Genomic DNA, 13,881 nt, shown 5'->3' with positions numbered 1-13,881 from the left:
GGTCTCAGTAACCCGAGAGAAGAACAAAAAAAAGATCTAAGCAAGAGCTATCTCCATCTGATTTCCTATTACCACCTTTAAATACGCCTGGCAAGTGAGCATCCACCCTCCCAATTACCATCACGTCAATACTAATATCCAGGTAAAACCTCCACATCCACCGCTCCTACCTGATTTCCACGTCTACAGCTCGGTCAATAATCTCCTCATCATCTCCTTCCTTACGAGGCCCCCATCAGACAAATGCCCATCAATTGCTCATACAGCGGCCTGATGGCAGAGCTTAATAGGGGTCAGAGTGGACTATGAACCGTTTGTACATAGGCAATGAGTTAGGATGCGTGGGCTGGGATGGATTACAAAGCAATATCAGGTGGGTTAAGGCCACCAACGCTAATAATCAGTTTCAGGATTCAATCAAAATGCTAGAAGAAATAAATGATTAGGTGAGTGTTTTAGACATGTTTCACATTAGTTAGACTGTTCAGTGTAATGAAAACACTACTAAAGGAAACCAAAGAAGCGTTTTGCAGCTCAATTAGTGTGTCATATCATCAAAGTGCATGTGTTGTTAGGGGGTAGAACACGCTGTACATACTGATATTTGACTGGTGATCACCCAGGCAGGAAAGCAAGCTCTGTGTTTTATAGGTACAATTATGCAAAAAAAGTTATGATATGAGGATAAGTCTACAAAGTCTGCCAGAGCTCGACTGAATGCTATTTTGAAGTGTGAGCATCTGTGCCAAGTGACCGACTCCTAAATCTACACAATCTGGGACAAAAGACAAAGATAGTGCTTTTAGAGCGCTTGCTTTTTTGGCAGCAGCCAGAAAGATTGTATCTGTACTGAAAAATAGATGGTCAGAATTGAATTGGACACAAAAACATCAAAGTTCACTTGAGAATAGAGCCCGACCGATAAAGGATTTTTAAGGCCGATGCTGATACAAATATTTGATTATTTAAAAATCCAATCTGCCCAATATTTTGGCCGATATACTATATGTATTTACAAAAACACAAACAAACCATGAACAGATTTCCCTAACATTAGCTATTTGTAGTTTATGAGTTCTCACTAAAACAATTTGATAATAATTGGTTTTATTGTCCCTACAGAACAGAGGAACATCAACATATATTTAAATTCTGATTAATAAAATGTATAAAAATACAAACTTAAGATATAAAACTTAAAGTCCTTTGAACAAAAACACAATAACAAAAAAAACAGAGACGTTGTAGAATGCCCTTTGGTGGACAAACTATGCAACACCAACACTCATAACATGGTTGATCGTCCATTTTTATTTTTTAAATATTCATTTATCAGAATCATTTTATTTCTTCTTTTTGTCGGCCATTATAAATGCTGATACCAATAGATCTGGAAATGCCTAATATCGGCCAATAATATCGGCCCGCCGATACATCGGTCGGGCTCTCCTTGAGAATGCACCTTTGTGGGCATTAAGGACCCAGATACAGCATCGTCAAGTTTGATTTTCACATTAAGCAGTAATAACCGGGATGTGTGCCAGATCTTTTTTTGCCGCACTGTGTAGTCATATGTATTAATATTCTCCTTGAATCTTTGATCAAAATAGTCAACCATCATAAGATACAAGCGCAGTTGTGGTAAGCCAAGGCATTGTAAGTCTACTCTCTCTGTTCTATGAAAACCCAGAGCCTTTGATTAAGTAGATCCTTCACTCGGGGAGCGGGTGAATTATTTAAGCCTCGCCCAGGGTGCATTATGAAATTAGCTGCTGAGAGCTGGTGAGCCACTGTGAAGCCCCTCAGTGTAAATCTGCAGGGAAGAGCCCATCCTGCAGTTGACCCCACTGACATATCATAAAGCCCCCATAAAGAGACTGCTGGCCCTGCTGTTTTAGCCCGGAAGACCACTGGCAAAGTAGAAGGTCATGTTGTTCAGGTGAGCTATTATGAATATGGCGTAGTAGCAAGTGAGCTGGTTCAGCAATTAGGAAAATTGCTAACTCCTTCTCTTTGTTGGTGCATTTTTATCCCTCAGAATGTCTATGGGAACTATTTGGATTGGCTTGTATTGGAATGTTAACTATGCTTGATATCTGTGGATGTCCAACAGATGTGTTGTCCACTGCTTAGCCCACTGTGCCACTGGCAAAATCAGCTTGGCACTAACCATCTCCGGTGTGCATGCCGCCAAATGGGCGTACAGGGAGAGGTATAACCTTGCTGGGGTAGCACTCCAGGTTCTCCTTTTGTGTGTGTGTGTGCTGAGTGTGTGTGTGTGTGTGTGTGTGCACAGGAGCTATTGTTTGCTTTGCCAGGGCAGTTGTTTAGTAGCGGGCACACAGAGCTGCGGCAGTGCTCTGACACTTTGATGAATCGATGGTCACTGTACTGTACAACGGCAGGACAGCAACCCCTCAGAGCGGAGGAAGGAGACAGGGAGAGACCAAAGGAGAGTGAGAGAATGAGGGCGACAGGGGCAGACAGACACAAAATAGACTGACTGGCTGACTGAATGTCTGGGCATACAGACATGACGTGAGGAATAATAGAGGCAAAGGTGAGATGAGGGACAAACTAGGTGGAATAAAGAATAGCAGCAGAAAGGCAAAGAGAGGAAAGAATGAAAGTGTGCAAAAAGGTAAATGTCACAAGGTCAACAAGAGGAGGAGTTACAGCCAATCTGATTAAATGAGAAAGAGGATTTTTTTTAAAAATCTATTTTTTACATGTGATTGCCAAGTACCCAGGCTACAGTGTCTCTCAATGTGAGGACTGGGATTTTTGATCTTGGCGAACATAATCCCAACATCACATCCACATAATACTATAACAACACAAAAAACACTTGAAATACAAAACTGCAAATCTGTTCTCTGGATTCCCATATTTTGTTTCTTCATCCTTCCCCTCCTCTGTCTGGTCTCCTCATCTACGATTCAAGTTTGCCTTTCGACAAAGACGCAGAGAGCATCATGTTCTTGCAGTCAATTATACAAATGCTTTACGTCTTGTGTTGTCCAAAGCGCATAAGAAACACAACTGAAGAAAAGAAAACGTATTGTTTGATGTTTGATAAAGGCCTTCTGGAATTTCTAAGCACAGCATAGTGTGTCTATGACATTGGCAACAGCTTGGAAACTAAACAAAAAATGATAAATCAATGCAACAGGAAATTACTGTGAAATTGTTCCAATTGCAGCCATGGCATATGCTTAATATATGAAAGGAAACCTCAGTCACTAGAACATGCACTCACCCATTAAATTGGACCATAAACTACCTATTTCAAGTCTCTCCATCACATAGCTAAAAAACAGAGTTCAGCTCTTTCCTTATTCTCAAGGGAAACCATAAAGCCTCCATACGTGTGGCCTATCAGGGGCCATCCATACAAAATGAGCATCCCATCGGAGCAAACACTAAACAATTTCCAACCAAATAAGTGCATTCTATGAGGTTTATCGAGTAACAAAGCTATCAACTATCACATATAACCTACCCCAAGAGTAAACTTCCAACAACCAAATGTTGTGTGGGTTTGTGTGTGGGTATGTGTGTGTGTGTGTGAGTGTGTATATGTGCTTGTGTGTACCAGTAACTACCTTCCCGCTGGAAAGATAAACCCTTCCGCCCCATAGATCCTCTCAGCACCACTATTTGTCACTTGACGTGTCAGCGCATATGCGCGCCTTGACCGCATCATATCCAAATTAACCTCTAGTTGGCCGCCATTAAAATGGAAATGGATGAGCTCAGCGATCCCGCTCGCCTCCATACATTAGGCTAATGTCTGGGCCAGGATGACACTGTCTGCCATTACAGTCAAACCAAATGCAGTGGAAGGCACTTGCAATAAGCTTTCTTCAACTTAGCCCACTGGGCTAAATGGTAAATGATATTTCCTTAAAAGGGCAAAAAAAAAAATGAAGCTTTTCCATAATGGTGCACATCGAATGGCTTGGAATGGCCTCCTGCTGCATGAATGTGTGAAGAAAAAGAGTGAACTGTGTAAACACATACAGAGAAGACATTCAAGCAAACACAATTGTGAACGCATTTGCCACATCTCAGGCTCTTGCATTTCATATAAAGGTCTGTTGACTACTATGGCAACACATAGTTAACACATTGTCACAGTAGCCTCGCTGGAGGGTGAAATGTGCGGATAATAAACAACACCCACGTGCAAAAATGTTCCCAAAAGATTGAAGCATCGAAGAAAGCAACTGCATAAAAGAGGCGTGCATGCAGAAATGCACACTTGCACGAGAGCAAGCACACATTTGTTGTCAAGGCAAGCAAAAAAGGCACAATGGAGCATGTGTTCTCTCAGACAGGGAGGAAGGGAAGGGGGGACCCGGGCAGTTCCTTCCAGCTGGGTCATATTTAACCAGCAGTATCATCATGCAGGCCAAAACAACCTGCACCCACCCAAAAAAACAAACAAACACCCACTCACTTTTACACAATTTCAGCTCATCCTTAACCCTCGTGTTGTCCTCGGGTCAAAGTGACCCGTTTTCCTATATCAAAGTTCTTTTTAACTACCCAATTGTAATTTCCCAAAATAACATGAATGATTCCGCACAACGCTCTTTGGCAAGTACAAATCTCTACTTTCATTAATTTTGGGGTGTCTTATCCGATTTTATAGCATTTAAAAAAAGAATTGAAGTGGTTTTAAAAATAGTACTGAGTGAAAGTTGATATAATCCAGTCTGTGATTATCTATCAACATCCATTCCTTTAATTTTAGTCTAGATAACTCCTAATTTCTGCTTTTCTAACTCAAACATTTGGGCATAATTTCCTATAAATGAGGTTTATTGATGATAAATTCCAAAAATAACTGTAAAATGAAAGCTAATAAGTTGGTGTTAAATGTCAAAATGAGTGACAAACATTGAAAAACGTGTTGACAAAAGGGACCCAAACATAAGAAAAAGTTTAAAACTTTGATTTAAATTTTGACGGAAAGACGACACAAGGGTTAAAAGTACACAAGCATTATGCCCAGTTCAAACACGGATTCAACAGAGATTCAATAGAGATGCTGTTGTTTGTGTCTTCTTCATCATGATATTTTCTTCAATATCACATTCTTTTTATCAATACATGTAAATAACCCTATGATACATTAGTGTAGGTGTGAACAACACAGCTCCTCAGCAGCCCACGCACTAAAGCTGATCGATAGAAGATAGCACATTCAGAGTCAAAGACATGTTAAGGTTGATGTTCTACCCTTTCAGACAGACACCTGTCTTTGTGGGGGGAGCTTATTCAGCAAATGTATAAGATCATCCTGGACAAGCATGTTGATGTGTCTTAGTTAGTGCATATTCATGAACATTTGATCCCCACTGAGCAGTTTATGTTAAAACCTCAGAGGAAGCGCTGAGCCAGAGGTCAGGCCGTGACCGTCCCAGCAGGACGATTCCATCTATCACTGAGAGATGGATGAGCAGCGGCTGATCAATCAGCCTCACCTTAACTTACTGTAGTACACTTTAACCTTTCAACCCAGAACCTAACTAACCCCCCCACAGGAAGGCTCAAGCGTCCACTGTAGATAACTATCACAATGAATGGGCTGCATGCATCACTCTCAAATGGATGAGAATTTATTGTAAAGGAAATAAGTATCTGCCAATTGCCTTTCCACACTGCTGACAGCATTAGACTAGGCACTTTTGCATTGGCAGTGTATGGGTAAATTAAAGCCAATGTTGTTGTGTCTGCCCAAATTTAAAGATAGTGCAAAAAAAAAAAAACATTTTGGCAGCATGTCAGATTGCCAACCACATCTACGGCTTCAACATTGAATCATTTTTCCTAACGTATTTCATTCCAGGCCCAAAGTTGCAAGTCTCTATGGCAGCAAAAGACATAACACGAGCCAGCAGGCAACTGCTGTAATGTTCGGTTAAACTGGTTTGGACAACAGGTACTTTAAGGGTGATTAACTCCAGCAGACACACTTTAGATAGACTTGAGCAACATAAACCACCTTTTTGTAGTCTTTATGCTAATCTAAACTGAGCTAACCTGTTGCTAGCTGTAGCATCATATTTACCACACAGATATGAGACCGGTACTAATCCTGTCAGATAAATCTCAGTAGTAATAGAAATGTAGAAAAGTAGATTTATCAAAGTGTTAACTTTAAAGAAACATAAACACAATACTCGCTCCAATAAAAGAGAACATCAGATTTTGTGAATGTGTTAATATCCGGAGCAATACCTTTGTAAAATTGTATTTTAAAAAAAAAGCCATTTACCATTAAAGCACAGGTAAATAGAAATCCCGGGTGGGGGATCGGTTGCCATTGGATAGTGGGTTGGGGGTTTGGAGACGTGGGGTTGGGGTACCCTTTCTGGATTGTATGTGTCTGTTAAAGGGTAGAGATGCTGGAAAAAAAAAGAAAAGAAAAGAAAGGGCTAAAACTGTGATGTATAATGCTTTTAATCTTGTGCCTTTCTCAAAAAAAAACTTGATAAAAAAAAAAAGCAGAGGTAAACATGCTTTAGATCCTCGCAAGTGAACTAATGCGAGTCCCAAACACACTCACAGCCTCTCTCCACATGATGACTCTGCCTCTTTCCGAGAAAAAGACCCCTGACAGATTACCTATACGTTGAATGGAGAAAGGAGCTATACAGGAAAGGAAAAAAAGACAAGGACAAGATACCTGCTGCCCAGGATCTAATCTTCAATCTGTGGGATCACTGAGATGCGATAAGAACAGTGTAAATCAGGAAGCTATAGAAACCCCTGCCTGAGCTTTGTGTCTATACAAGACAGACAGGGCATCTACATCTGTCTCTCACTCTGTGTAGCCTGAACAAATACCCACATCTGAAAATAACGGGAAGACGAGAATCTGAATCAAGATTGAGACTTCTGTGTTATAGCTTTTCTCTCACTCATGGCTTATGCAGATGTAAGCCCTGGATTTCTATATATATAACTATTGTTTGGGGGGGATTTATTTTCACCTGTAGTCATCCAGGGAAGATTGACTGAGCATGTGTGTTCCTCTCCTGACATGTCTTGGCTCGCAGCATGACTGTAAAAATAGCAGCTCATATTACGGTAACATGTGGGAGCTGCTCAGTACAATTTTTATGGTCATTTTTAAATGGGGAAATATGGGTAGGGAAATGAAAGGGGCTTTCTTCTTGAGAATTATTGCTAACATCTCCTTGAGCAAGGCACTTTGCCATAACTCCTCCGTCCACCGTTCAGTGTCTTTAATGGCGGTGAGCTGCTAAAATTCTAACAGAAGAGCTCACAGGAGTATGTTAAGCATAGGCACTGCCAGAATAATGCTAGATTTATATTGCCTGGATAAGCAGAGCAGCCAAAATACAGATTTAATAATTTAACCCCATGCTAAGGGACATGCTGAAAGTGATATTTGAAGGAAATTAGTATTTTTCATTCGTTTTCCACCAGGTTTTCTCTGCTTGTGTCAAACTTGAGCTATTGACTTTTACAACCAGGGCCCCCAGATATACAAATGTCTCGGTTTGAATGTGTATACATCATATCTAAATATTTAATGAAATCTAGCTATTTTACCATGGCTGCAAACATAATAGTTCAATACATGAAGTAGCAGAGGAAGCAATTGCATTGTGTTCAGAATGAATTGGATGTTCCTCATCATCTCATGAAGTGACACTTTAATCAAGAAAATCTGTAAATGAAAACATCTGGCTATGAATTCATAAGGTCTAATGGTCCAGTTTGTGTTGGTAGTTTGTGTGTGTGTGTGTGTGTGTGTGTGTGTGTGTGTGGCGCGTGTTGTGTTTTCCATGAATGCTTTAGGATTTTCTGTGAATCTGCATGAATTAGGACTGTGTGGGTTGTGTGGTGTGAGTGTGTGTGTGTGTGTGTGTGAGAGTCAGTGTATGGCTCTGATCAGTGTGACAAAGCACAGTGACAGAGCTCTGGCCATCTGGAGACAGATGACAGTGTGAATCACCAGAGAGGAGGATGGAGGAAAGAAGGGCAGATGGTGGGACGCATGGGAGGGAGTTAGGGAGGATAGAAGGAGAAGGTAAAGCTGGTGGGTAAAATAAGGATGCACGAGGACGACGCATTTTCAGCATATGAAATGCACGCACACACACACAGCACGACACACCACTCTTCTCCAGTGGTTCTTTTTGACTAGATAAGACCTGCTGTCAACACTTTCGTCTAATCATCCTTGGGTGAATGGGCCTGGCAACTCTCAGATTGCACACACACACACACACACACACACACACACACACACACACACACACACACACACACACACACACACACACACACACACACATCAACACACACCCACCAACACACACACACACACACACCACAACACACACACACACACACACACACACACACACACACACACACACACAGAGTTGTTAAATTAGGAATCAGCTTGATGCCTGATAAGAAAATGAGCCTTTTATATAGATAATTTACAAAAGAGAAGAAAATCATCCAGAACTCAAAAGGCACAGAAACATAGGGCTTGGATTATCTCTCAGATGGTGTAAGCTTATCACCCCACTACTCCTCTCCGCCTCTCATTTCCCCTCACAGTCGAGTCTGTCCCGCTGTTTCCCCTCCCTGTGCCACCACTTAATGATCTCCATCTTTAGCTTGACCACCACTCTCCTTTACACTCCACAGCCCTTTCTCCTCTTCACTCAAATAGGAAAAGTAACAACATGGCAATACACATCTGCTATGCATTCCAGACACGTCTCTGTTTTGAGTAAATAGATAATGTCATCTGCTTCTCAGCTTCCATCCCATCCTTTATTGCTCAACGGTGAATGTAGAGAACAGATGGGAGATGAGATGCAACAGAGCATGCAGGTAGTGGAGGATTTTAGGAGTTGCAGGCGGACAGGTGGAAGAGAAGTAAGAAACACAGTGGAAGTGAGATGCCAATATACTCATCATGAAAACACATATGGGACACATAAGACACATGGGAGTGGGACTATGTGTTTGCTATTTACAGGGGCGGCTGTGGCTCAATGGTAGAGCGATTGCCTGCCAATCAGAAGGTTGGTGGTTCAATCCCTGGCCCTGCAGTCCCATGTCAAAGTGTCCTTGGGCAAGACACTTAACCCCGAGTTGCCCCCGATGCTGCGCATCGGAGTGTGAATGTGTGTGAGTGTTTATCTGATGAGCAGGTGGCACCTTGTACGGCAGCCTCGGTCACAGTGTGTGTGAATGGTGAATGTATCCTGTATAATGTAAAAGCGCTTTGAGTAGTCGTTAAGACTAGAAAAGCGCTATAAATACAGCACATTACGTCAAGTGTGTTTGCAAAACACAATTCTGGTTTAGCTTCCACATATCTAAGACAACATCTATCAAACAGGCAGTTTCCATGATGCTGGGTTGCGACATGGGGATCCACATGGATCCTTGAGTGAGGATCCTGATTAGTTAACTGTAATAAACCAAATACTAGGGTTGAAATTTGACATTATTTTCATTATCAATCAATCTTTCGATTTCTGGTTTTGTTGTGTCTCCCTCCTTCTTGTTTTTCCTTTTTTTGTTTTGGAGTTAAAGCAGGGAGGGATTGTGGATGACGTGCACTGTTCCTTCTTCTCTGTGTAGTGTACTTTTCTGTATGTTGTCATCTAGAGCAATGTTTTGTTCAACTAGTTAAATATAAAAAAAGAAAAAAAACAATCTGTCGATTCTTTTCTCAATGGATGGTTTGGTCCACAAACAATCACAATTTCCAAAAGGACACATTGACGTCTTCAAATTGCTCGTTTGGTCCAATAAACAGTCCGAAGTCCAAGATATTTAAGTAAATATCAAAGAAAAAAAGCTTAAAATAGGTCATGTTTGGCAAGATTTCCAAAGGAAATACGGTAATCAAAACAGTTTCGACTATTCGTTTGAGCTCTACATACAGTACGTCAACGAGATAATGGATGAATATGGCTGCTCTTTGTCTAGAAGTCACTCTCAGAAGGCCTAAGATGTATATTAGTTACAAAATTCAGTACAAAACCAACAGCAGAAACATGATGAGAGGATCGTGTCAAATAGGGGCCTGAAGTCTGAGTGTAATTGAGGGTTCAAAGCCATGAAAACATTGGAGAAATCCCAATTCATAGAGCCAGCAAGCCCTCTCTACTGAGGAGCAGCTGTTGCTGAGGCTGTTGGCTGGGGGAGCTGTCCGTGGTGCTGAAGACAACTTCAGCTCAGCGGCACATCCAGCTGCGCCTGGCGCTGTCCACGGCGCTTCAGCCCCACCCTACTGCGCGTTTTTTGGGATAAAACTAATGTAGTCCACTCTCATCTCTTATATTATTCTGAGGTAAAGTGAAGATCATTTATTACTAAATGTGTTTCCAAATAGGTTTTTTCCAATTAAAATTGTATCAGTTAGAGGTCTTCGGCCTTTTTGTGAGCCTGAAGGTTTTTTTTTCAAATGAAAGTGTGAGTTTGTCATTTTTTTCTTTTGATTTGTGGAACTTCAAAAACGACTTCCAAATCATGTTTTTCTCTACTTACTCTCTGCTCACCCCCTAGACGTTTACACACACACACACACACACACACACACACACACACACACACACACACACACACACACACACACACACACAGTCTCTTTCTTCAGGAGCCTCATGACTATGCGAATACGAGCAAATGTCATGAAGTAAAAAAGATAAAAGGAAAGGGGCATCGAGCCCTCCAGTCCTCATAACATTACCGCAAGTTGCATCATGAGCATAACGCGGTGCCTTTGTATAAAGGAGAGCGTGCCTGAGAGAGGAGAGGGCCACGAAGCGTGATCTTGCGTGTAAATGGACATGCTGAGCGACCGTCTCATGCGCCGCTGACGAAGGATCTAATACCGGCCGAGTTGGCGTGGGGAACCGAACCAGGCACCAGATAGGCAAGACACGTCATCTTCAATCTGCCTCCTCCATCCTCCTCTCCTCTCCCCGCCGGCCTTCTCTCCTCTGTCCGATTAAACGAACAGAGGTTGATTACCGTTTATTGAGCGACGAGTCCACTGGGGCAAAACTGGTTTTGATCCCATGGAGACAGCGCGCTTCTCTCTCCAACACCTCAATTAAAAACCCTTTGCACCTCTCTATCTTTGTATGCGTGGCTTTGCACGTTGGGAATTATAATTGGGTGACAAAGGAGGCTAAAATTGACTGAGACTGATTGAGAAATTAAGACAGTATTGAAGCACTAGTATACCTCTCAGATATTGGTGCTTATCAAACAGTCTGGAAATGAACTGACTTTTCATTTTGGCCAACACGCGGCATTACGCGTGTATATTTGTTGGCCACTGTAGGTCATGAATTGGCTATGTCTTGTTTTTGGTTTGAAAAGTATGTGGGTAGACAAATGCCATGAACCCCGGGTCTTCTCTTCCCTCTCCGCTCCGCCTCTCAGCATATAGCGTGAGGCTCTGGTGCCGCTCAATGGGAGGATGGGGCAATTGCTGGTGGCTGCAGAGGCACCGAGGGACGCGCCAGACCACCTCAGCGCTGGCGCGTCTTATTCAAACATATTTATTGTCACAGTTTAAAGTAAGCGTTGGTACAGAGGGCATGATAGATAGCCCAACCTTTCTTGCTCTTTGTAAATACGCGCAATAACTTAGAGTCGCTTTACTGGCTCCAAAAAGTAGACACAAACGGCGAGAGACTGGGCAATAAAAAACTCCCCGGACGCAAATAAAACATGAAGCCACCTACGAATATAGCCGCAATGAGATTTACTCCACATGAAAGTCGAGAGAGATTTGTCAGCACTGAGCTGTCTGTGTATATGTGTGTGTGTGTGTGTGTGTGTGATAAAACCCACATCTCACCGAAACCATCTGGGGGGTGGTTGATGACACAAGTTTGCTCAAAAGTGGGTGACAAGTGGGAGATATTTAGAGAGAGAAATGAGGGATGACGTTTCTGTAAAATAGTAATGATCAAGCTCCAACCACACTTAGGTGATGCTAAAAATGTGAACACTCAGTCGTGGATAGTGTGCTGCCCAACTGCAGGTATGAGTGCGCGAACAACACAGAGCCATGACTCACTGTCAAATGCATATTGTGGCCGTGGCGGTATTCTTGGCTTTTGCTAAAAATAGTGCCCATTCTGTGCCAAGACAGTGATAAAACGGTTGGCTTTCTTTGCCAAAGGAGCTGTTTGGGATGGCAAAAAGCATTGCAGCTCTTCCCCCCGAAAGCCTCGGCTCTAAAAAAAAACAACGTCACAGACTTTTCGTTATGAATATCCACGGAAAGAAAAATAAGAAAATCCTGGATCAGTAACGGAGTCTCTCTGTTTAAAAACACACACATTAGATCGAACGTGAAAGTAAATGACTGGCACTGATAATCTGTTGAATGTCCAGCTCCCGTTGCAAGATTTCTATTTGCAATTTATCAAGAACAGAAAACCCAGGGTGAGTTAATTAAACTTACCCTGCCCGCACACACACACACACACACACACACACACACGGAGAAAGAAAGAAAGAAAGAGAGAGAGCGAGAGAGAGAGAAAGACAAAACGTTTCTATTGAAAAGTGTAGATTATAAGGTCTGAGCTGCTAAACCGAAAAGATACACATAGAAAGAAGAGTATCACCCCCCCCCACACACACACACACACAGAAAGAGAGAGAGAGAGAGAAAGACAGAGGGAAGGAACTGTACACAAAATGTTTTATTAAAAAGTGGGGAGAATATTGTAAAGTCTGAGCTGCGAAACAGAAAAGATGCACATAGAAAGAAGAGCCTCACCCCCCCCCCACCACACACACACACACACACACACACACACATCAAGGACTCTGAACAGCATTATAATCAGCCGCCTGCTTGACCATCTCAACGATTTCCTCATGCCAGAAGCAGATGCTTCACACAGGCAACGTTTGTAAAACCTCGTTTGTAACAAGCAGCAATCACACAAGATGTGTGTTCAATCACACCAACCTCATCCACCCTCATTTCCTCAGAAAACACTACCACGGTCCTTTAAATAAGCGCATCAACAGAGTCAAAGGATAGACAGAGGCTCAGTTGTTATTCCAGAGGATCCGCTGTCACCAAAATAGCCACCCAACCAGCCACCTCTCCTCTATTAATAACTTTGGGTGATACAACAGCGACATCTCAGCAAGGCTCGTCCTAAATGCGCCTTTAGGATGAGTGTGTGCGTGTTGCTGATTTATATTCAGTCAGGGTTCGTGGAGGGTGGGCGGTGGAGTGGTGTAAGCCTGCTGCATTTTTGCATGTCTTCAGAGGTACAGATGGGGACTTACCCTTTACCGAGGCGGCCAGTAGCCCCATATATAAGAACAGCACCCGGCTCCAATGGTGCGCCTGCACTCCCGCCTTCATTAGAGCAAAAATACGTATTCCGTCCCCTTTCCTGCATGCGCATTCCGGTCTCCCCACAAGTCCCGTTGCTCCGTCCCGGTTTGAAGCGGCAGTCATGGCAGGGCTTTTCTCTTGGTGTGGCAGGCACGATAGTTCTCAGATGGTCAAAGAAGGGTGATTCACTCGGTGTCGGTGCTGAGAAAAATCCCAATGCATGGAGGAGGCTCGGATCTCGCAGCTGGACTGAACCATGTCATGCGGGCACCGAGGGGTTCAGAGTCTCTGTCTCAGAAGATAGATTTCACACTTAAAAGGGGGAGAAAGGAAGATGGTGGGGAGGGGGGGGGAGGCAAACCAAGGGGGAGTCGTTATTCAAGTGGTCACTGATCTACCTCGCACGCGTAAAAAAAAAAAATCACGAAAATCCCTCGTCCGCTCCACATATGAAACTGATATTACAAAGACACACGTCAGGGAAA

The 13,881-nt window shown here is 42.7% G+C and overlaps 1 protein-coding gene across 5 annotated transcripts in view; it reads right to left on the bottom strand.

Annotated features, from left to right (window-relative positions):
• The window catches only part of csmd2 (CUB and Sushi multiple domains 2), a gene marked incomplete at its 5' end in the record, with an annotated part of 270,610 nt that extends 256,732 nt beyond the window's left edge, over window positions 1-13,878 (bottom strand). For all 5 annotated transcript variants that reach the window (XM_032535085.1, XM_032535083.1, XM_032535084.1 and 2 more), the window contains 1 exon segment: window positions 13,345-13,878. In XM_032535085.1, coding sequence (XP_032390976.1) covers window positions 13,345-13,519 — 175 coding nt within the window.
• Between the last annotated feature and the right edge of the window lie 3 nt (window positions 13,879-13,881).

This window comes from Etheostoma spectabile, chromosome 14 (assembly GCF_008692095.1).
Source record: "Etheostoma spectabile isolate EspeVRDwgs_2016 chromosome 14, UIUC_Espe_1.0, whole genome shotgun sequence".
Taxonomy (NCBI): Eukaryota; Metazoa; Chordata; class Actinopteri; order Perciformes; family Percidae; genus Etheostoma; species Etheostoma spectabile.
Note: the sequence above shows the minus strand (reverse complement) of the source record. Positions and strands in the feature narration are given on the sequence as shown.